Here is a 24,973-nt window from a genome sequence, read left to right on the forward strand (position 1 = left end):
AGCACCACCACAACATGATGCTGCCACCCCAGTGCTTCACAGTTGGGATGGTGCCCTTCGGCTTGTCATTATGGCCAAACAGTTCTATTTTTGTTTCATCAGACCAGAGGACATTTCTCCAAAAAGTACGATCTTTGTCCCCATGTGCAGTTGCAAACCGTTGGCTTTTTTATGGCAGTTTTGGAGCAGTGGCTTCTTCCTTGCTAAACAGCCTTTCAGGTTATGTTGATATAGGACTGTGGATATAGATACTTTTGTACCTGTTTCCTCCAGCATCTTCACAAGGTCCTTTGCTGTTGTTCTGGGATTGATTTGTACTTTTTGCATCAAAGTACGTTCATCTCTAGGAGACAGAACGCGTCTCCTTCCTGAGCGGTATGACGGCTGCGTGGTCCCATGGTGTTTATACTTGCTTACTATTGTTTGTACAGATGAACGTGGTACCTTCAGGTGTTTGGAAATTGCTCCCAAGGATGAACCAGACCTGTGGAGGTCTACAAATGTTTCTCCAAACGATTTCTGATATCATTTCCCAGTGCATTATCAAAACGATGAACTATCTCCCGAGGGAATCAAGGTTGGTCTGAAGCCAGCGCAAACACCATCAAGCTCCTCCAGTGGTATAGTCAGATGATCAGAGCAGAATTGATTACAATTGATTTGAAGGAAAGGACTTTGATCTCTAAAAATGGAGCAATTATCCCAGTCTGTTACTCATCCAGAAGTTCTCAGTGGAAATGCCCCCCCCTCTCCTGACACAGATTTGAATTTATGAAATTTCCTGACAAGAATAGAATGATGATGAACTGCTGGGAGCTGCTTCTCTGTCATTTTAAATGGTCCCAAACCACACTGTAGCTGATATATTAGATGAGCAAAGGTAGATATCTGGACACATGCAATGGTCTGGTCCTGTTTTGTAATATTATCTACACACTGTCAAACATCTTTTAAAAGGGACATTTCACCCCAAAATCAAAGTTAGTCAGAACTTTGTAACTAAAAAGTTGATAATTGAGTGTGCGTTTAAAAAGGCTTTGTAGTGGTTTGTCTTTAAATGAGCCATGTGTAAGGGGTGCGTACTGGCGGCAGAGAAGTCAGACGCAGGAGAGCAAAAACTGTGTCTCCAACGGCGCAGTTTAAAAGTAGAAACCCACCGGAAACCAGAACAATCAATAAATGGGTACAAAACCCGGCGCACACCAGACATAACAAGCACTTACAACAAACAATACCGGACAAGGACATGGGGGGAACAGAGGGTTAAATACACAACATGTAATTGATTGAATTGAAACCAGGTGTGTGGGAAGACAAGACAAAACAAATGGAAAATGAAAGGTGGATCGGCGATGGCTAGAAGACCGGTGATGTCGACCGCCGAACGTCGCCCGAACAAGGAGAGGGACCGACTTCGGAGGAAGTCGTGACACCATGGCAGTTCTGGAAGCACACCAGTAATCTCAATCTTTGTTGCAGAAACGTAAGAAGATCAACCTCCAGTTCCACAAAAATTTAACCACACACTCAATATTTATTGATGCTCATCAATGCTCATGAACAATGTAATTACAAGTTGATAAATGCCTTGATTACCCATCAGTGTCATCGTAAATCAAATTACTTTAACTAAATGATGATTCATGTTTAGTTACTTAGAATCATTCTCCTGCCAATTTACATCACCATATTCTATTAACTAATCGATCCATGGGTCTGCCCTGCCTTCAGCCCAGCACTTTGTCAGGACCGTGTGTGTGTGTGTGTGTGTGTGCGTGTGTGCGTGTGCATGTGAATGATCACAGAGCTCTTTCATGGTTTGACAGGACCAATTAAGGAAGCCCTTGGCTTTTATATGTCTAATCAATACACTACCAAGTATAGGTAGCATTAGAGGCAGAAACGAGTGGAAAGAGAGGGAGAAAATGGAAATGAGGGGAAATGGTGACAGGAACAATTACAACAGGCATTGAGTTGTGTATGTGTGATCGAAATCAACTCAACCTCCAAGCAGGGAGGACTAGGAGGAAAAGGACAATAATAGTCCAGAAAGGATTCAAGTCAAGACTCCAGTAGAGTGATGGATATAAATTGGAAAGAAAGAGGTGGAAAGATGTCATCTCCTGGACTCTCTCTCTCTTCCCCCCAGTCTCACAGGTCTCTTCTATAACATGTCCATCAACACATGTCAATTTGGCCTACAGCGATGCCTATAGTCTGTCTGTCTCTGTCTCTCTCCTCTCTCACACACACCCTCTCTCTCTCTGTATTTCCCCCTTGTTATATCGACACAGTCAGTAGAGTCAGTTCTCCAACCTTGTACACCACCACCGCCACCCCTGAACGACTCAGCCCAACTCTCCAGTCACTGCTCTGTTGCATTCCACCTCTACATCCTGTCCAGAAACACTGTCTGGCCCCAATCTGCTCAAGCTTTACAGAAGCTGTTTTGGGCCCTTCCTTAGTCCCTCTGGTCTAAGCTGGAGTGATCGACTAGCACAGTACTCGTCACATTACCGTCGGTGTCCAATGGAGCTTACACCTGTTAGGAGACAAACAGTTGGGAGGGAAGAGCTGAGACAACTGATGGCCAAAGTCCTTGACTAACCTCCAATTGCTTCTCTCTTGGCTCAGTGTACTCGTCATTATGGATAACCCAAGCGTGGATGATAGAAGGGTACAGGCCAGCCTGAAGCTGAAGAACTTTGGCAGAAAGTTTGGCAGAACGTTTCCTTCATACATGGTGCTGATAGGTTAGATTGGTATTATCGTTTCACACCGCTTTAGATGTTTCATCCCATACCTTAAGGGAACATTTTGACATTTGCTGTATGGTTAGTGAGAAAGTCCATATTGCAAAAGTACGGTCCCTTACTAGATGTCCGAAAACGTTTGTAAAATTCGCGGACAGCATCGGGCCGAGCGGCAGGGCCGGACCTACCGGGAAGTCATCAAATGAACTTTGTCGGACATTCGGCTTCCGTTTTATAAAATAATCAAATTTTGGTCATTTTTCCGCTGTCCCAGAAAATCCCACAAGAGGGCATAAGCAATCATATTGCTATTGGACAAAACATCACGAATCACGACGGGGCCTTATCTCGAAAATTGAAAATATTTCGAAGATGAAACTTGGTGAGCGTAGGTTTGGCATAATGGGCAGTTGGCCCCGAACAAGATGGCGTCTAGGCCTCAACGGTTTTTGAGTTATGGCCATTTCTCTGGGATTAAAGGTCCAAAATGAAAATAGAGAAATAATTTTTCCACTTCACGTCAAAGTCAAGGAGTCTCCGGTGTCAATAAAAAAAAGAACCAGCCATTTATTTATCGTCATTTAAGAGAAATCGTACAATGACAGATTAGTGATGTTCGAAGATAGGTGTTTTTTTTTTGTAAGTCAGTCATTTCTCCCAACAGATGTCAAAGAAAAGATCTCTGTCACACACACACACACACACACACACAGAAAAACACACACACAGCAAGGATGGAGTGACAGTGCGGTGCTTAAAGACACACAGAGCCTGCAATGGTATTTTATTCTCTACGGAGTTCAACGAGATATTTTTGACCGTAGCTCGCTCGGTCTAAGCGCAGCGACCATTAGAAAAGTAGGCCCAAAAGGAAGGCTGGCCCTCAATGTCATTTGCTTTGGGTGACAGTGAGAGAACTGTTAGGGTGAGATTTCGACCTCAGGAATTTACCTGAGGTCCTCCCGATCCTTGCAAGCCTGACCTTGACCGTGTGGCATTAACCCTTACCAGTTAAAATAAGGTGTTTACATCAAACAGTTTGCATTGACTTCTCTCCCCATAGGAATACATTGCCTGCACCTCTAAATTCAACCTGAAGCCTATGTGGGTTATGAATGCCTTATGAACCTGTCTTCTATGACAGTCCATCAGACCACTATGAGGTCTACCTGTGTCAATTCTAAGCTTCCTGAAGCAACCGGAAGTGGTTAAAATCACCCTAAAAGTGTTTTGAAACACATAACCTGTCATTATGAAAATCACTGTATTCAAACCTGTCTAGATCAGTCAATAACTTAAAGACGTAAAACTCAGGATTCTGTAAGTGGCTATGTCAATCAAGACATGTGTTTGTTTATAGCTTCCTGTGCCAACCGGAAGTGCCTTTAAATGGTGTCACAGTGGCAGTTTTGAAGGGTTAAAAAGTCCCATCTTTCAAAACGTCATATGTGTAATTAGGCAACCTTAATAAACTGTAAGTCAGTCATTTCTCCCAACAGATGTCAAAGAAAAGATCTCTGTCACACACACACACACACAGAAACACACACACAGCAAGGATGGAGTGACAGTGCGGTGCTTAAAGACACACAGAGCCTGCAATGGTATTTCCATATTCTCTAGGCCGTGCCGAGTTCAACGAGATATCCCGCTTGACCGTAGCTCGCTCGGTCTAAGCGCAGCGACCATTAGAAAAGTAGGCCAAAAATGAAGCCTAGCCCCACAACGTCATTTGCTTTTGGGGGACAGTGAGAGAACCGTTAAGGGTGAGAAGCACAATTCCACCTCAGGTACGTTCCTAATGTCCTCCCGATCCGTGCAAGCCTAACCTTGACCGTGTGGCATTAACCCTTAATAGTTAAAAGAAGGTGTTTACTTCAAAGAGTTTACATTGACTTCTCTCCCCATAGGAATACATTGCCTGCACCCCTAAATTCAACCTGAAGCCTATATGGGTTATGAATGCCGTATGAACCTGTCTTCGGTAACAGTCCATCAGGCCACTATGAGGTCTACCTGTGTTGATTCTAAGCTTCCTGGACCAACCGGAAGTGGTTAAAATCACCCTAAAAGTGTATATCCATACCCTGCCTGCAGTTTGATAGACATAGTGCATTCAACCCTGTGTAAATCATTCAGTTCTTAACGTAAGGACTTAAAACTCAGGATTCTGTAAAATCATACCCCAATGAGGATATGTGTTGACTTATACCTTCCTGTGCCATAATTGGTGTCTCAGGGGCTGTTTCAAGGGGTTAAAAAAGTCAGATCTTTCCAAAACTTCATATATGTGATTAGGCAACCCCCATGAACTGTAAATCAGTCATTTTTCACATAAAATTTCAAAGGAAAACTAAATCACACACACACACAGCTTGGAAGTAGGGACCCATTGGGGTGCGTAGAGACATACACTGCCTGCATTAGTTAACCTTGTTGGAACTTTTAACCTCATAGTCCGCCCCATCCCGCATGCGGTCGCGTTACTACAGCCTCAAGCTCATTACCATAACGCAACGTTAGCGATTTCTAAAAATCGCAAATGAAATTAAATAAATATGCCTGCTCTCAAGCTTATCATTTTCTTAACAATCCTGTCGTCTCAGATTTTCAAAATATGCTTTAGAACCAGAGAAAATCAATAATTTGTGTAAGAGTGGTGATAGCTAGCTTAGCATTTAGCGTTAGCATTTAGCACGCAACATATTCACAAAAACCAGCAAAGGGATCAAATAAAATAATTTACCTTTGAAGAACTTCAGATGTTTCAATGAGGAGACTTTCAGTTACATAGCAGATGTCCAGTTTTTCCTGAAAGATTCTTGTGTAGGACACATCGTTCCGTTTTGTTACTATGCATTTGGCTACCGAAACTAACCGAAAATTCAGTCACCTACACGTCGAACTTTTTTCCGAATTAACTCCATAATATCGACTGAAACATGGAAAACGTTGTTTGAATCAATCCTCAAGGTGTTTTGTCATATATCTCTTCATTGAAATGGCAGTCCTAGAAGCCTTCTTTGTTCTCTGATTCGGATGGAAAAATACTGGTAGCTGACTTTTGCGCACCAATTTCCACGCAGACACCGGCAATTGTAGTCTCTTATATATATATATATATATATATGCCTACAAATACGTCACAATGCTGCAGACACCTTGGGGAAACGCTAGAAAGTGTCCGTTCATTCCTGTCGCATTCACAGCCATATAAGGCGATCATGGAAAACGTACCTGCAGAAATCCTGTTCATTTCCTGGTCGCTCAAACATCTTGGTTTTGCCTGAAGCTTTTGTTATAAGGCACTCACAGTGAAAATCTTTGCAGTTCTGGAAATGTCAGAGTGTCTTCTTTCCAAAACTATCAATTCCAAGCATAGTCGAGCATCTTTTCGTGACAAAATATTGCGCTTAAAATGGGCACGTCTTTTTATCCAAAAATGAAATAATGCTCATAGAGGACTAACAGGTTAAAGAACCGTCAGAGCTAGAGTTCCGAAACTTTAGAATCCTGTTCTAGACCTCAGGTCGATAGTGCGTGGTGAGTTACGTGGCTCTAGAAGGTTCTCGGACCGAAAAACAGCCTCGTACATTTGCAATGACTTCAATTCATTTTTGCATCACGAAAATGACGACATTTAGAAATGTCCCAGAGTCGCAAGACTAGGTGCAATTGCGACTGTCTCGGCCCATATAGACAGACCCCAACGTTTCTGTCCGATAGCTCATTCAAGGACCCCGTAGCAGGTCATGGAAAAAAGTGGATTTTCAGCACCAATTAGGGTTTTGCTCGGACACCAAATGACCGATCGAGCCGAAACTTGGGATTCGGGGTCGCCTCATCTAGGCCTACACATAACATAAGAAATGGACCCGCAGCTAGAACGTAACTATGTGTTTTATGTTTTTTTTATGGTTTGAACCGAAGGCGTTGTAAATTTTGGGCCAGCTCTGAAGTATGTGATAGTTGGCTACTAAACGAGTTGGAAAAAGTGGGTTTGGTGTCAGAATGATATCTAATTGACTGTTGGACGGTGACTTGCTGGTGACTCTTCTCCATTTGCAATATGTTTAAACAGTGACGTACCATCACCAAAGTGACATCCTGAATTCAACCCTAACGAGAGATTGAGATGAATCAGAATCACTGCCCAGCCATCCCGAGTTCATCGGGCCAGTCAATTTCGCAATCCTGCAGGATTTTTATAGCATGACAAATTCGTGATGGTACATGCCCATTGAACCATATTGCAAATGCACAGTGACTTTGCAAAAGTGAGAAAACATAAACAAATGGACATGATGAAATCAACACAACGAGTGATGGAAAGGTACAACTATCACTGCTCAGCCATCCTGTGTTCATCAGGCTAGTCAATTTTGCATTTCTGCAGGATTTTTGAACATGTCAAATTTCTTATGGTAAATGCCCATTAAAACATATTGCAAATGCACGTGCATTTGCAATATGATTCTATAGTGAAAAAACATCACCAAATGGACATGATGAAATCAACACAACGAGTGATGGAAAGGAACAACTATCACTGCCCGGCCATCCCGAGTTCAACAGGCCAGTCAATTTAGCATTTCTGCAGGATTTTTGAGCATATCAAATTTCTTATAGCATTTGGCCCCCAAAAAAGTGACTTTTGACTTTGACTTTTGACTTCCCATGAAATCATATTGCAAATGGACAAATCATATTCCTTATGCACAAATAAAAAAAAAAGAATTTGATAATAACATTTTACAAAAGCATATTCATACAGTTCTTACACATGATTAATTGACATAAAATCGAAACAATTTTGAAAAACGGTCCAGAAAGCACTTTTTTACGAGGGTGATACGTTTTTTAAAAAAGGTTCACATTTTCGACTTTTGACTTCCTATGAAATCATATTGTAAATGGACAAAACATATGCCTTTATGCACAAGTAAAAAAAAAAAAAAATAAAAATATGATAATAAAATACGACTAAAGTATGTTGATACAGTTCTTATACGTGTGTAATTGACAAAAAAAATCGAAAGAATTTGGAAATGGGTCCAGATAAGCAACGGGGGTGAACGGGTTTTTGGCAAAAAAAAATCCAAAATGTTGCTTTTGGATGTCGACTTGGGTTCGATTTCCAATATGAAAAACCAAGGTGGAGCGGATTCACCACCTGTTGGATTTTTAAAGTGTTACAACTGGCAATTGCCATACACTTTGCATGAATCAACGTCGAATTGGGTGGTATTGGACAATGTGTATATGGTTTGTCCGATGCCAATGACTTCCCATTCATTTTTGTTCAATTCAGGGGGGTATTCCCTTACTTATATTAGTGTTTCACACCCCTAGATCGAGTCTGGAATTATACCGTTCAATTGGGTCCCCACTCCTGATCCTTCTTCACATATATCTCCTTTGTAGCTGGGCTAACTGATTGTAGGTGTTCAGTTCAGATAACTTTTTAACTGTGCTTCCCACTTTCTTCTTAGAGTTCCTAGAGCTCTTCAGACAGTGAAGATTGAACCCCATTTGTATTCACCAGATATATTCTCCCCTGTAACAAAGATTGTTCCTCAACGAATGGTAAACAGCATTCGCTATTCTGCGTTGCCATGCTTACTACATAGCCTGGCAGCTCGTCGATTAAGCCCACTTAAGACGTGCCGGAACACAACATACCCATCCCGTTTGAGGGGGCGAGAGAGAATGTTAAAGCTTCTGGCGGGGGCTTACATGGGATTCAGCTAGATTTAGATTAATTATAGTTTAGAAGGTCGGCTGCGTTAATAGAGTGAGTCACCCAATAACCACGGGGGTTGCCGTGGTGGTCGGGAGGGCGGAAAGAGGGAATGAGATCACACGGAATAAGAATTGAAACTGTAGCAAAGCACAGGCACTCCGACGTCATTAAATGGCAATGTGTCAGCTGTAGGTGTTGATAATTGGAGTTTAAACATGATTGATCTTTGGAATTACTGTGTATTGAAAATGAGTGCCGGAGCATCTCAAGGTGGTTTCCTTGGCAAGGGTTGAAGTTTGTATTTTGCGCTGGCCTTTACACTGTTTAAATTATAGTCAGGAGGGGGTACATGGGAGCCTCTTCTTCAGGGTAGATATTGACTCTGTCGGGAAAATGCAGAATGCAGATGCAGACTTTAAATCCTCCCCTCTCTTTCCTTTCCAATTTAAGTCTAGCTCTCAGCTGGAGCTCTACTTTAACTAATGGAATTCCATTCTCCATTTTTATATTTATTTAGACGGTTGGAAGGAGAGGTGGCGACAGATGAGGGAGGATGTGAAGATTAGAAATTCCAGACTTGGAATTTACTGAACCTTCTAGACTCCATCTTGAGGAAGGAAGTTCTGGACCTGGGATCCCTGTCTCTGGAGAAAACATCTACTCCTGAAATTGGAGTGTTCCCACTCCACCAAAACTCAGCATTCTATTGGGAGCTTTGTTTGTGATATTAGTTGTTACGATCGATACAGGGACTGATGGGTGTAAATGATTAGCCGTAGGGACGTTGCTGTGCGTGAGTTAGCCTGAGTTCCTTGTCACATTGGCGTGATACTGGACATCATAGCGACCTCATTTTCAAACAAAGCAAAAAGAAAGAGAAACTATTCAGAACGTTGGCTTAGAAAAAGGTCACCATGATTGATTTTCAAAGTCAAAAAGATGAAAACTGTATCGTTTTTGTGGATCTTTTCCATGACAAACATTCTCCTCTCAGTTCAATGCTCTTTCCTCAATCTTTCCAAGAAAGATTATTTCCAGGAGCAGCAGTATGGCATTCTTAAACCTTCAGAGAACGTGTACTATAGCTCAAAGTTCAGGGTAGAGTGAGGAAGAGGACCTTGCTCGGTGCAAGGCCAGCTACTCTCAGCTGCAGTGGGAATGATTGAATCCCACTGATAATACCTACTCAGCCTTAAAGATATTGACTTGAGGCCTTCCCCAATTCCCCCTACAACAGAACCCCACAATAGGGGCGATCCAGGTGGAAGAATGATATCATTCACGTGGAGGTCCAGAGCAGTTGAGCAGAAATGTATTGTCAGCGGTTTGTTTCAGAAGACAATCCATCCTTTGCTTTCTGCAGGGTATATGTGTGTTTGTGTACTGTCTCATTCTCTTTCATGTATGCCATATGTTCAGTTCAACCCAACCTCCAACCCAGTTCAAAGATCGACCCGTGTGTATGCTTAATTACATCATGTTATACTGTCAACCATCTTTTGTGGTGCTCTTGGCAGACAGTCATGGTATAATGGTAGCCACAAAGAACTAATCTGTAGGACAGATGTATAGGTTAGTCCCGACGGTGTTCAGTGATACAGACTATGAAGGTTAAAATGTTGATGTCAATGATCAATAAATGCGTGCGAGAGTGTGTTAACTAGTGTTTGTATTACAAAATCAACTCCCACGGATCAGGTCAGTATATGTAGCCTACATAATGGTCGGAAATAACTACTGTGTAATACAGAACCCTTCCAGCAAAAAAACGTGACGTTTTAAAAATTCTGATAATCTCAAATATTTCTTATTTTGGGGCGGGGTGGGGGGTGTATACCACGTCAAGAGTGTTATTGTTGAGATATCATGGCATCACACTTCTCTCGTTCAATTAACTTTTTATCATGATTCATCTAAGTCTATCAAAAAAAATGTTTTTATCCCATTACTTCGCTTTTGTACAGATCTCCATCTTGAGAGCATTGCAGGAAGTATACAAAATTGTATGGCCTTAGGTCATGCTTACGTTTGATATGTTTTGTGTTTTGTCTGTAGGATTCATGTGATGTAACATAATGTAACATATTGAGAGCATGGCATGCCACCTACTCTGTGTCAATCAACTTAAGAACAACCAATTAAACCTGTCATGGGGTAACAACATGATGCTTCCTTTCTTGCACTTTGTCAGGTAATATTACGATGGTTCATTAGGTGTTAGTAGAGCGTAGCTGACAGTCTTTATTTTAGGTTAGCTTAAGATCTGACTGCTTTTGATGTGTTTTTGGGCTGTCTCCAACACTCTGTCGTTTACTCCGTCGCAACCTTGTGAACACAGCAGAGAGTCTTTTAGAAGTCTGTGCCTTTGCTTGTCTCTTGCTTACTCTTGAGTCACGTTACCTCCACCGTGTGCATGTAGCATGTACACCTGATATCAAATAAAGACACATCTCAGCCGTGGGTGTTTTTTTTATTCCTGGAGACTTTGTTGTATTTTTTATTTTTTATTTAGAGAATAAAAAAGGGGCAGCACTGTCAAGAGTTCCAATACTTATTTGGAAATGGGTCTGGCGTGCAACATTGTTAAAGATTGGATCGTGTGTATCTGGGTCTATCAGCAATCTAAGCTGCATAAATTACAACCGCCCTGTGTGGTTTTTGCAGAATCTGATTTTAAGGCTGCGTTTGATTTAATCCGCTTGTACGAAAGGAAAAATGGTGCATGTTTGCTTACTTTATAACATGGTTTTCAATCCTTTATTTCCGCAGACAATGTGTATAGAGAATGCCTTTCCAACGGGTCTTGGGCCGTGAAGGGCAACTACACCCAGTGTCAAGAGATTCTCAATGAGGTATGTACTGTATGTAGCATGGTCATTGGTGTATAGAAAGTTAACTGTGAGAATACTGAGAATTTCTCTACAATGGATAGTAAAAGATATTCTTCCATTCTTCTTCTAAGGATACAAGCACTGCTGAAAATATATTTACTATCTATTTGCAGAGAAATTCTCAGTATCCCTCAAACAGAAACACGCACATGATTGGCTGGATAGGGTCAGACACAGAGCAGCCCCCCTAAAGCATTGTGGGAGTTGTTTTTTAACAAACTTTTCATTTTTACAACCACATCTCATTTCTCTAATGTAAATGGCACCTTTCCTGTGATTTCACTTGTTTTTCAGAAACTTACCTCAAACAGCAAATCACTTCCTCACCCTCGTTGGCATCCCGGAAAATACATGAGCAAAGGCTCCAAAAACAGGTCTCAATATTGTGACGCAGGTCATTAAGATGTTGGACACACAAAAGTGTTTAATTCCAAACTTTATTGACAACGTTATATTCCCTTTTACTGCGACTCAAGCGATTCCTCTCCATCCATTCTACAAGTAACAGCCAAAATAAAGGAAACACTTGAGTAAATGAGGGGTACAAAAGTATATTGAAAGCAGGTGCTGCAATACAGGAAGTTCCAGACTCTTGTGGAATCTATGCCAAGTCGCATCGAAGCTGTTCTGGCAGCTCTTGGTGGCCTAACGCCCTATTAAGACACTTTATGTTTATTTTATTATAAATGCCAGTTACGTGTAGTAGCAAGCTACACAGATAATGGAACAGCTAGATAAGGTAAACAGCTCAAGTTGCACAAAAGGGAATATAACGTTGCGGTAATGTTCAGAATGACACAATTTCACGTGTACAACATCTAAACATCTGCATCACTATACTGAAAGATGTTACTTTTCTAAAAGGACGTATGTGGGTGTTTTGGGAGAGTTTGTTCATGTTTTTTTTCAGGGGCCCCATACTACACAACGAGAATAAGGAATTGATTTGTTGTTTGGGGTAAGTTTCTCATAAACAAGTGAAATCACAAAAAAAAGGTATCTGGACCCCTTCGATAACATGTAATTTTCATAAAAAATATAGATTTGATTGAAAAAATAAGGCTTCTCCTGTAAGTACCTTGCTCAAGGGCACAATGGCAGTAGCACCTGCGATACTGAACAAGCAACCCTCCGGTACCAGCTCACATCACACCAGATTTTTTTTCTGGTTACTGGCCCTCTTCTCTAATCTTGAGGCTACAGCTGCTAATAGAAACATTCTGTGGTACAACAGAAATCAAACCAGCACCACCATGTGCTCTTCCAGCACACATTCTCTAACAAAATTCCAGGACTGATGATGTGTCCTATAGAGTGGGTGTTCCAATCTTCATCTCTCCAATCTGCTTTCGTTGTCAATGAGCATCCTGTTGATGCTGGATGACTAAGCCGTCACAAGTGAATCCTTTAGGGCATACAGAGGTAACTGTATCCAAGATGGCGTAGCAGTGAAGACGTGTTTATTTGTCCTCTCGTGTACTTTTGTATTTTTCGTATTTCGTATATATTTAAATTTATTTTCAATCTCTTTTCTATTTTTTATTCGATTATACCTTCCGGTAACCTGCCTCACCCAATGTGATATGGAATCGCTATTATTTTCAATTTTAGAACACATTCAAGAACCTCCAAAAGCTAAGCAGCTAATTAGCTACAAGCTATTTAGTCATTGTTAGCGGCTTTTTCATTCTGCACAGATACCAGCCCTGTTTTTAGCCTGGATAATACTCGCTAGTCTACCTGTATCGGACTGTCTCTCCACAACAGCACCGGATTCCTGCCGTAATCTCTGGACCACTACTTCTGATCTTCGTAGCTAGCTAGCTCACAGCTAGCTTGCACTCACCGTGGCACCCAGTACCGAAGCTATCCCTGAGACCCACCTCCCGGCCTTCTCAGCTGTTCACCCGAACCCCACTCATACACGGCTAGAGCCCAATACTCCACCAGATCCTTGCTGTAAACTCTGGACCTTGGCACCGGATCACCGCTGCTACCGATTGGCTATAACGCCACTGCCACGAAGCTAGCACCAGTTAGCCGTGAGCCAGGCGCATCTCTCGGCTAGCAAACTAAATTCTACAATACCTCTTTCCCCATCTGGCTTGGATTCTCTGTCGACACGGCGCCCCGCCGCACCACCACGACTAGTCTGCCGACGAATACTCCATCCGCTGTGCCTTCAACCGGCCTCCGTCGGGCTACTAACTTTAAACGCCGTGTCGCAAGCGTAGTGGCGGCTTCCCTGTTCCATCTACTGCTGCCCCCTGGACACTATGATCACTTGGCTACATAGCTGATGCCTGCTGGACTGTCCATTAATCACGGTACTCCATTCTGTTTATTTTTTTTTTCTGTCAGCCCCAGCCGTGAACTCAGGCTCTGTGTGTAGTTAATCCGACCCTCTCTGCCTCGTCATCGCCATTTTACGTGCTGTTGTTGTGTGAGCTGATTAGCTGTTGTTTTCTCATCTGTTGTTTTTGCTAGCTCTCCCAATCAACACGATTACTTTATGCCTCGCTGTATGTCTCTCTCAAATGTCAATATGCCTTGTATACTGTTGTTCAGGTTAGTTATCATTGTTTTAGTTTACAATGGAGCCCCTAGTTCCACTCTTCATACCTCTGATACCTCCTTTGTCCCACCTCCCACACATGCGGTGACCTCACCCATTACAACCAGCATGTCCTGAGATACAACCTCTCTTATCATCACCCAGTGCCTGGGCTTACCTCCTCTGTACCCGCACCCCACCATACCCATGTCTGTGCATTATGCCCTGAATATACTCTACCACGCCCATAAATCTGCTCCTTTTATTAATTGTCCCCAAACGCTCTAGGCGACCAGTTTTGATAGCCTTTAGCCGCACCCTCATCCTACTCCTCCTCTGTGCCACGGGTGATCTGGAGGTAAACCCAGGCCCTGCATGTCCCCAGGCACCCTCATTTGTTGACTTCTGTGATCGGAAAAGCCTTGGTTTCATGCATGTCAACATCAGAAGCCTCCTCCCTAAGTTTGTTTTACTCACTGCTTTAGCACACACTGCCAACCCTGATGTCCTTGCCGTGTCTGAATCCTGGCTCAGGAAGGCCACCAAAAATTCTGAGATTTCCAAACCCAACTATAACATTTTCCGTCAAGATAGAACTGCCAAAGGGGTAGGAGTTGCAATCTACTGCAGAGATAGCCTGCAAAGTAATGTCATACTTTCCAGGTCCATACCCAAACAGTTCGAACTTCTAATTTTAAAAATTAATCTCTCCAGAAATAAATCTCTCACTGTTGCCGCCTGCTACCGACCCCCCTCAGCTCCCAGCTGTGCCCTGGACACCATTTGTGATCGCCCCCCATCTAGCTTCGGAGTTTGTTCTGTTAGGTGACCTAAACTGGGAAATGCTTAACACCCCGGCAGTCCTACAATCTAAACTAGATGCCCTCAATCTCACACAAATCATCAAGGAATCCACCAGGTACAACCCTAAATCTGTAAACAAGGGCACCCTCATAGACGGTATCCTGACCAACTGCGAGCAGGCCTTTCTAATCGACCTGGCACGGGTATCCAGCTACTCGCCCAAGCCTCCCCAGCTTCTCCTTTACCCAAATCCAGATAGCAGATGTTCTGAAAGAGCTGCAAAACCTGGACCCGTACAAATCAGCTGGGCTTGACAATCTGGACCCTCTATTTCTGAAACTATCCGCCGCCATTGTCGCAACCCCTATTACCAGCCTGTTCAACCTCTCTTTCATATCGTCTGAGATCCCCAAGGATTGGAAAGCTGCCACGGTCATCCCCCTCTTCAAAGGGGGAGACACCCTGGACCCAAACTGTTACAGACCTATATCCATCCTGCCCTGCCTATCTAAGGTCTTCAAAAGCCAAGTCAACAAACAGATCACTGACCATCTCGAACCCCACCGTACCTTCTCCGCTGTGCAATCTGGTTTCCAAGCCGGTCACGGGTGCACCTCAGCCACGCACAAGGTACCAAACGATATCATAACCACCATCGATAAAAGACAGTACTGTGCAGCCGTCTTCATCGACCTGGCCAAGGATTTCGACTCTGTCAATCATCATATTCTTATCGGCAGACTCAGTAGCCTCAGTTTTTCTAATGACTGCTTTGCCTGGTTCACCAACTACTTTGCAGACAGAGTTCAGTGTGTCAAATCGGAGGGCATGTTGTCCGGTCCTCTGGCAGTCTCTATGGCGGTGCCACAGGGTTCAATTCTCGGGCTGACTCTGACGCTGATTTTCTCTGTATATATCAATGTTGTTGCTCTTGCTGCGGGCGACACCATTCTGTATACTTCTGGCCCTTCCTTGGACACTGTGCTATCTAACCTCCAAACGAGCTTCAATGCCATACAACACTCCTTCCATGGCCTCCAACTCCTCTTAAACGCTAGTAAAACTAAATGCATGCTTTTCAACGTTCGCTGCCTGCAACCGCACGCCCGACTAGTATCACCACCCTGGATTGTTCCGACCTAGAATATGTGGACATCTATAAGTACTTAGGTGTCTGGCTAGACTGTAAACTTTCCTTCCAGACTCATATCAAACATCTCCAATCTAAAATCAAATCTAGAGTCGGCTTTCTATTTTGCAACAAAGCTTCCTTCACTCACGCCGCCAAACTTACCCTAGTAAAACTGACTATCGTACCGATCCTCGACTTCGGCGATGTCATCTACAAAATAGCTTCCAATACTCTACTCAGTAAACTGGATGCAGTTTATCACAGTGCCATCCGTTTTGTTACTAAAGCACCTTATACCACCCACCGCTGCGACCTGTATGCTCTAGTCAGCTGGCCCTCGCTACATATTTGTCGCCAGACCCACTGGCTCCAGGTCATCTACAAGTCCATGCTAGGTAAAGCTCCGCCTTATCTCAGTTCACTGGTCACGATGGCAACACCCACCCGTAGCACACGCTCCAGCAGGTGTATCTCATTGATCATCCCTGAAGCCAACACCTCATTTGGCCGCCTTTCCTTCCAGTTCTCTGCTGCCTGTGACTTGAACGAATTGCAAAAATCATTGAAGTTGGAGACTTTTATCTCCCTCACCAAATTTAAACATCTGCTATCTGAGCAGCTAACCGATCGCTGCAGCTGTACATAGTCCATCGGTAAATAGCCCACCCAATTTACCTACCATACTGTTTTTATTTATTTACTTTTCTGCTCTTTTGCACACCAGTATCTCTACCTGCACATGACCATCTGATAATTTATCACTCCAGTGTTAATCTGCAAAATTGTAATTATCCGCCTACCTCCTCAAGCCTTTTGCACACAATGTATATAGACTATTTTTTTCTTTCTACTGTGTTATAGACTTGTTTATTGTTTACTCCATGTGTAACTCTGTGTTGTTGTCTGTTCACACTGCTATGCTTTATCTTGGCCAGGTCGCAGTTGTAAATGAGAACTTGTTCTCAACTAGCCTACCTGGTTAAATAAAGGTGAAATAAAAAAATAAAAAATAAAAACTGTACTCCAATTTAAATCTTTCGAAGAGGGCTCAGCAGCTCAGTCATTCACAACAGAAGCTACCAGTCATACAGAGTCATACCTTTATATCTCAGTCCTGAAGGCAACAGGGCTTTTACCTAAACACTTTTCTTCCGTCTTTGGGAGGAGAAGAGAGTGGAAGGGAGCTTGAGCTTAGTGTATAGCCTTATTTGTAGCTTGTATTTAACTAGGCATAAGTGGTTGTTTACGTCAACCAGATCGTTATGGAGCGTAATGGAGGTGATCTGGTTGGAGGGAAGGAAAGGTAGCGTGAGGTAGTACTATATGCATAGTCTCCCAAGGATATACTGTACAGTAGCTCCAATGACTTGTTACACATACTGTACAGCGTGAACTGAAAACACATTTTCTGTGAATTTTCTAACATTAAGCTATTCCAATGCCCATACCATTGATTGTAAACTGGTCAATTAGATGACCTTATTATAACTCTTACTGTACATTGTCATTTTTCTCTGAAATACTTTTTAACCCCAAATTTGACCAGTGACCTTTTTGCCCTCCTTTCCGTTCCCTGAAAAAAACACCACCCTTCATTTGAATGAGTCGGAAAGCTGCAGTATATGAATCACTTACAGGACTATGAATCATGTAATAAACAAATTAGCTCCCTTCCCAAAACCAATGGCACAGATTGATTGAGATGGCCATTGGCAAGCAGGCAGCTGATAGCTAGCAGCATTGTGAACGGGCGAACACGTGAGTCCTCTAAAGCTGGTGAGGACCCCCTTGCTACTGGGCAGACGGCTGCACACTGCCTGCTCTCCTCTCCCCACCATCTGTTTCCTCAGGGACATACACATGCAAATGAATAAGTCCACTCACACAGGGGAGCACGCTGTCGCCTCGGACTCCCACTGCTTTGTGGTTTGGCTCATCCAGATCCAAGCATCGGGAAGGTTGGTGCTGCGTGTTTACAAAATCAAACCTTGTGGTATAGGGAAAATTAAAAACAGTATGGGACTCAATGGCATGGTTATTCAAAGACTGAGGACGGTGGCAAAGCAGTGCTATTTAAACAGTGTCACCTTGCAGACACAAAGGTCCGATGTACTTAATTAAAAGTAGTTCCAGTGACCTTTACTGATATTCAGAAAGTGTGCAATCCTTTAGGGCATAACTTTTGCTCACAAATCTTTTTAACATATCAAGTAGGGAAAAGGTTAGCTATATTACTCTTTCTTGGCATTCACTATATCTGACTACAGTGGTTATTTTGTTGGAGCTGTTTCTGCCAGCAATTCACACATTTTTTGAAGTATGCAGTGACTGTTGAATTTGAACACTTTTAAGTCTTGGGTTTTATCACCGGTTGCATAAATAGTGGTAGACCAAACTTATATGACTAGGTTTTGTTGAGAAGGAATACAAGCCATCTGCTGCCAGTGTTGCTAGCATCAGCATTCAATATCACCTTTATGGAAAGACAGAATGCAGAGGAGCAAAGAAAAATCTGGCCTCATCTTAGAGCAGGAGAGTACAAAAGCAAGTTCATTTTTTTACCAGGAAGGTCTGTGTATTGAGCTGGCTCGTGTTGTAAATTATAATTTGCCCTTTCCACCTGTAGAACATTTTAATCCTCTTACAGCATAGTGGGCTACTGACAAGATGAGTCAACCACTTCTGTGTGGTTACAAAACGTTCAATTTGATCTCACAATTGGTTCCGTATACCAGCACAGCAGGAGGGGGCTGAGTAACTGCTTTCTAGGGCATCTTCCTGTCCGCAAAGCTTATAGCTGACGATAAACTATAATCTTCTCATTCCAATCACAAAGCTGCATTCCTTGAAATCCCAGCAACCCTTGAGTCTATTTTGGGTTTGCTCAGTTGGTAATGGTTGTTTAAGGAGGAATTGCTGTTGTCGCTAGAGTGCTTATTTCATTAAAATCTTGTCCAGCTGTTGGTTTACGTTCTGTGGTAAGTCTCCTCCTGCCCAGGCTGGATGTTTTGGGGTTATTTCCTCTTTAGTAGGCAGCCGAGTGAATGCTCCGCTCCTATGACTTTGCAGACTAAATCAGTGAGGAACAGATATGAGCTTTGACCCTGGAATACGTAGCTAGTTCACCCCTTTTAAGTTTCCTTTCCCTGGGCTAGGCTCCCTCTAGAAGAGAGGTCATGGGTTACGAGTCATGTTAAGGTTTCTTTTGTTTTAAAAGAACTTGGCAGAATCAGAGGTCCTATAGCTTATGCTTTTCATGAGATTACCATGATCATGGACTTGAATGATTTATGTACTGTGTCTGTTTATTCACTGCATGTGTTTGTAATAGAAAGAGGGAATTACTGTGAAATGTTTTTCATTCCAGTCCAGTGGCATATGTAGTAAAGGATAATGAAGCCATGTCCTACAGACTTGACGACCTCAGTTTAAACTACCAATTGCAAACAAACACCGGGAGAGTACATGCGCTTTTTAAAAAAAATTTTAAAACACAACTGTACCGTTTTCATTCGCTATATACAGTACATATCTGTTCTGCTGTACTAAAACAACACCAGTCCCCATCCCATTCCACTGTGGCACATGAGCTCTTAAACAAGAAAAAGCACTTTGTTACGGTAGGAAAAGGTCATTGTCACCAGAGCCCCAGAGGCAGGGGTTATAGAAATAGCCACATAGTCTATTTTCCCAGGTCAATCATGGCTGCTTGTCACTCAGTGATAATGCAGTTTCATGGTAGTGTTACCTGTACTGAGCAAGATCCACAGAAATGACCATAAATAACTGGCCCAATGCTTTTTAGTTGTTGTATATTTGAACTCCGGTTGACAATAAGGCCCTCGGGGCTTCTGTGGTTGGGCCAAAGACAAAGTATAAAAAATTGCTCAAATGTGAAAAACAAGTGCACGAAAAAACAAGGCAACAGTAAACATGTCATCCATAAATTAAACAGTGCCCCCCGGGCAATTAGTGACAATTATTACAACTTACAACAATGAAGTCATTATGGGATACTTGTTTCTCATGAGGAGATGCATATAGAGTGGGGTCCGAAATTATTGATACCCTTGATAAAGACGTTAACCCATTTTGTTTCGAATTCAATTGTAGATATGGCATCTTTTCTGGTCATGGATTCTCATTTTGATGCCAAACCCAACACTGGTGTGCGTGGCCAAAGAGCTCTAAGTTCATGTCTATCATGTTTCAGGTAAAATCCAAATGCAGTGAGTGTTGAAGTAAGAATGTTTATTACTGCAACAGGGGCAGGCAAACAACAGATCAAGACAGGCAGAGGTCAGTAATCCAGAGTAGAGGCAAAGGTACAGGACGGCAGGCAGGCTCAGGGTCAGGTGCAGGCAGAGTGGTCAGGCAGGCGGGCTCAGTCAGGACAGGCAAGGGTCAAAACCAAGAGGGCGAGAAAACGAGAGACTGGGGAAAAGCAGGCGCTAAGGCAAAAACGCTGGTTGACTTGACGAACTGGCAACAGACAAACAGAGAACACAGGTATAAGTACCCAGGGGATAATGGGGAAGATGGAGGACACCTGGAGGGGGGTGGAGACAAGCAGAAGGACAGGTGAAACAGATCAGGGCGTGACAATATAATCTGGCTAGTTCCCATTCAAGTGCCAATGCCGTTTTGCAAACTCAAGACGTCTGCATTTGTTGGATGAAATGAAAATAGAGCTCTTTGGCCATGCACACCTGTGGTGGGTTTGGCGTCCAAATGAGAATGCATAAGCAGAAAATAACCCCATACCTACTGTAAAATATGGTGGTGGACCTTTGATGTTATGGGGCTATTTTGCTTCCACTGGTCCTGGGGCCCTTGTTAATGTCAACGGCATCATAAACTTTACCCAGTACCAGGATATTTTATCCTTAAATCTTGTTGCCTCTGCCAGGAGGCTGAAACTTGGCCGAAAAGGGGATCTTCCAGCAAGACAAGAACACCAAGCACACAAAATCCACAAAGAAATTCTTAATTGGCCACAAAATCAACATTTTTCAATGGCCATCTCAGTCTCTGGACTTGAACCACATTGAAAACCTGTGGTTTGAATTGAAGAGGGCAGTCCATAAGCGCAGACGAAGGATATCAAGGACTCTGGAAATATTCTTTATGGACGAATGGTCTGAGATCCCTCCCAATGTGTTCTCCAACTCATAAAACATTTTAGAAAAAGGTTCTATGCTGTTATTCTCTCAAGGTAAGGTTTTGAAAGGTATTGAAAACAGGGGTGTCAATGATTTGCAGAAAATCTAATGGGCAAAGCTTATAGGTCCTTATGGGAAGCATGTTTCTCATCAGGGGGTGCATACATGTACAACATTTCATGCATGTAGCTTGGGCCAATCAGTGTACTTTTGTAAACGCATCCTTCACCAGTGGTGTCTGCGATATCGTCTGCGACGAATGTACGGCGACAGATCCGTAGTTAGGGGGATGCTGCTCTGCCAGGAAAGAGAAAGCGATGCCTCAGGACAGAGTACTATCACCATGTGCCGTTATGCTGAGGCAGACGAATGAGCAATGAGGGATTCGTTTCCGAGTAAAAAAAATACATCCCTATATCTGCCCTACATCCCAGAGTTATTGTTTTGTACAGAACACAAGGTACTTGTTGGTTCACTTGTGAATGACAAAGCTAGCTCCCCCCAGTTAGAGCACAGCACAGAGAGGGAGAGACACAGGCACAGATAGCAGACAGGAGAGTGTGCTGTAGATTAAGCAGTGTTGTAGCCCGAGCTATAACAGACTCCCCCACCTGCAAGATCAAAATAGCCCTGCAAGAAACAGCTGCTAGGGTGAATTTAACATTTTTCACAAAGGGTAGTGGGGAAGACAGTTGGGCACAGAACGAATTAAACTGTGAGTGTAACTGCTACCACTATCTTAGAACTAAAACATTAAAGGTGTGGAGAGGTTAATGTTTTGCACATACTGTACGGCGGATTGTTAGCCTGCCCCACTAGAACTAGAGGGAAACTGCATGGAAACTGCATGGATGTGTTTTTTTTTTCTCAAACCCACTTTTACTAATCATTACTGTATGTCCATGTACAGTTTCCAGGTGCCGGAATCTCCACTTGCAGATTTCAAGTGTATCAGTAAAATCTCAGCTCTAGAGATACTCTCTGCGATACTCTCTTGTGTACCAGTGGCACAAATGTTTTCTATAATCACAGATCGTAGTCATCATCAGGAGTCATTATACAACAGACATAGTCATTCTTCTCTTTGTCATTCATATAAATATCAAAGTAAAATAGTAGTTGATCTAAACCAGCGCTGCACCGTTATAGGGTTAAGCAGAAGGAGAGTCAGGGGAGTCCGGAGAAATGAGACGAGGGCCCAGCCATCTCTACTGTTCACTGGGCTGGCGAGGCAGCCTGCTCCCTCTGTTTGGCTCTGCATGGCATACTGCTCCTCCATTCTCCCTGTCCTGTTTTATTGGCTCAGAGAGCTTTCACTTGCCTCCTTTAAGAGGGCAGGAGGAAATTGGTGACAGATTTGGCCGGCGGGAAGGCTGGCCTCTAAGAGTGGGAGGCGGTTGGGCACCGCCATCAAAAAGAATGTAATGTGTGTGTATGTGTGTGTGTGAAGCCTCCCCCTTACCGTCCCCCTCCGCGGACCAGCTTTACTTGACAAAACATATGTGCCTTGTTCTTATCTATCAGGTTTCAGGGAGGTCAGACACACAACACAAGGCTCAAGCCTCCGATGTTTCAATAAACATGAACTATTGGACAAATACACAAACAACCTGTCCTTACACACTGGCACATACACAATACACATGCATGTCCTGCTAATGTGTGTAGATGGGTGGGTTGGTGGATAGATGGATACAAGCCTGTGTGCTCCATCGTATGCTAGGACTATCCGGTCTGTCCCTATTGCCTAATTAAAGAGATAGGCCAGGGAGGACATCCACAGAAGCACTTTGGATCCCTCACTGACATCCGTTTCCCTCAGACCCAACAAGAATATGAATATTTCTAAGAAACTGTAGCCAGTAGGAGAGTTAGGATCAGCGTTACCATGAGTGAGACCCTATGTAAAATTATCCTTATGAACCTGATAGTTGTTTTTACTATGGGTTGGTATGTTGGGATGAGTGTTGTCCTGTTGAGTTACGGCTTGCCTTCAATGTGTTCGTTTGGAAGCTTCTTCGAATGCTGGTACTGCTCAGCCAGGAAAGAGAAAGACATGACCTCAGTGCTGAGTACTATCACCACGTCCTGAGACCACCTTTGCTTGCTTTCCACCATTGACCTATTGCATCCGATGACTACTCAAGCCATGAACTTTCTCTTGGACCTTCCATCTCATGAATGACGTGGTTGTTTTCCAAATGGATTGTCTTTTTTGTGTTGCTTTTGTCACGCCTGTTGTAAGAACCAGACCAAGGTGCAGAGTGACGAGCGTACATGTTCTCTATAGTAGAAAAATACGCCAAACAAAACCATAAACACTACAAAACAAACCGTGAAGCTTAAGGCTATGTGCCATAAACAAAGTCAACTTCCCACAAAGACCGGTGGGATAAGGGCTAAATATGGTTCTCAATCGGAGACAACGATAGACAGGTGTCCCTGATTGAGAACCCTACCCGGCCAAAACATAGAAATACAATAGAATCCCCACCCCAAATCACACCCTGACCAAACCAAATAGAGATATATAAAGGATCTCTAAGGTCAGGGCGTGACAGCTTTAAAGCTCTCGGAGATGTTTTATGTAATAAATAGCACTATAAAAGTTGTTTCGTTTGTGAATGACAAAGCTAGTTCCACCCAGTTAAAGCACAGCACAGCGAGAGATACAGAGACAAAGGCAGAGATGGCAGACAAGAGAGTAAGAGTCTCTAGGAGAGTCTTGGCAGTGTTTTCGCCTGAGGTAAAACAGACTCCCCCATTTGCGAGATAGCCCTTGATCTCGCAAAAGATGCTAGGATGTATTGCTTTTTTTGGGGGCATGAGTTGGTGGGATTAGTGTGTTTAGTGCATGTTTGTGCATGCTTGCGTATGTGTACAGCGTGTTCGCAAAGTTTTCAAACCCCTTTACTTTTTTCCACATTATGTTACGTTACAGTCTTATTCTAAAATTGATTAAATGTTTTTTTCCCCTCATCAAACTACACACAGTAACCCATAATGACTGAGCAAAAACAGGGTATTCAGACCCTTTACTCAGTACTTTGTTGAAGCGCATTTGGCAGCCATTACAGTCTCAAGTCTTCTTGCATATGACGATACAAGCTTGGCCCACCTGAATTTAGGAGAATTTCTCCCATTCTTCTCTGCAGATCCTCTCAAGCTCTGTTAGGTTGGATGGGGAGGGTGACTGCACAGCTATTTTTAGGTCTCTTCAGAGATGTTCGATCGGGTTCAAGCCCGGGCCACTCAAAGACATTCAGAGACATGTCCCGAAGCCACTCCTGCATTGTATTGGCTGTGTGCTTAGGGTCGTTGTCCTATTGGAAGGTGAACCTTAGCCTTAGTCTGAGGTCCTGAGCACTCTGGAGCAGGTTTTCATCAAGGATCTCTCTGTACTTTGCTCCGTTCATCTTTCCCTCGATCCTGACTAGTCTCCCGGTACCTGCTGCTGAAAAACATCCCCATAGCATGATGCTGCCAACACCATGCTTCACCTAAGGGACGGTGCCAGGTTTCCTCCTTAGCATTCAAGCCAAAAGGTTCAATCTTGGTTTCATCTTGGACCAGAGAATCTTGTTTTACATGGTCTGAGTCCTTTAAGTGCCTTTTGGCAAACTCCAAGTGGGTGGTCATGTGCCTTTTACTGAGGAGTGGCTTCCGTCTGGCCACTCTACCATAAAGGCCTGATTGGTGGAGTGCTGCAGAGATGGTTGTCCTTCTGGAAGGTTCTCACATCTCCACAGAGGAACTCTGGAGCTATGTCAGAGTGACCATCTCCCTGACCAAGTCCCTTCTCCCCCGATTGCTCAGTCTCACTCAAGTGAGAGTCTTGGTGGTTCCAAACGTATTCCTTTTAACAATGATGGAGGCGACTGTGTTCTTGGGGACCTTCAATAATGCATAAAAGTGTTGGTACCCTTACGCAGAT

The 24,973-nt window shown here is 43.2% G+C and overlaps 1 protein-coding gene across 1 annotated transcript in view; it reads left to right on the forward strand.

The window, feature by feature from the left end:
• Positions 1 to 24,973, forward strand: part of LOC118365165 (corticotropin-releasing factor receptor 1) — a 156,718-nt gene that overhangs the window by 82,182 nt on the left and 49,563 nt on the right. Inside the window, exon 5 of the mRNA XM_052490700.1 lies at positions 11,266 to 11,348. Coding sequence (XP_052346660.1) covers positions 11,266 to 11,348 — 83 coding nt within the window. The remainder of the gene's footprint in view (positions 1 to 11,265; positions 11,349 to 24,973) is intronic.

The sequence above is a fragment of the Oncorhynchus keta genome, chromosome 32, assembly GCF_023373465.1.
Source record: "Oncorhynchus keta strain PuntledgeMale-10-30-2019 chromosome 32, Oket_V2, whole genome shotgun sequence".
Lineage (NCBI taxonomy): Eukaryota > Metazoa > Chordata > Actinopteri > Salmoniformes > Salmonidae > Oncorhynchus > Oncorhynchus keta.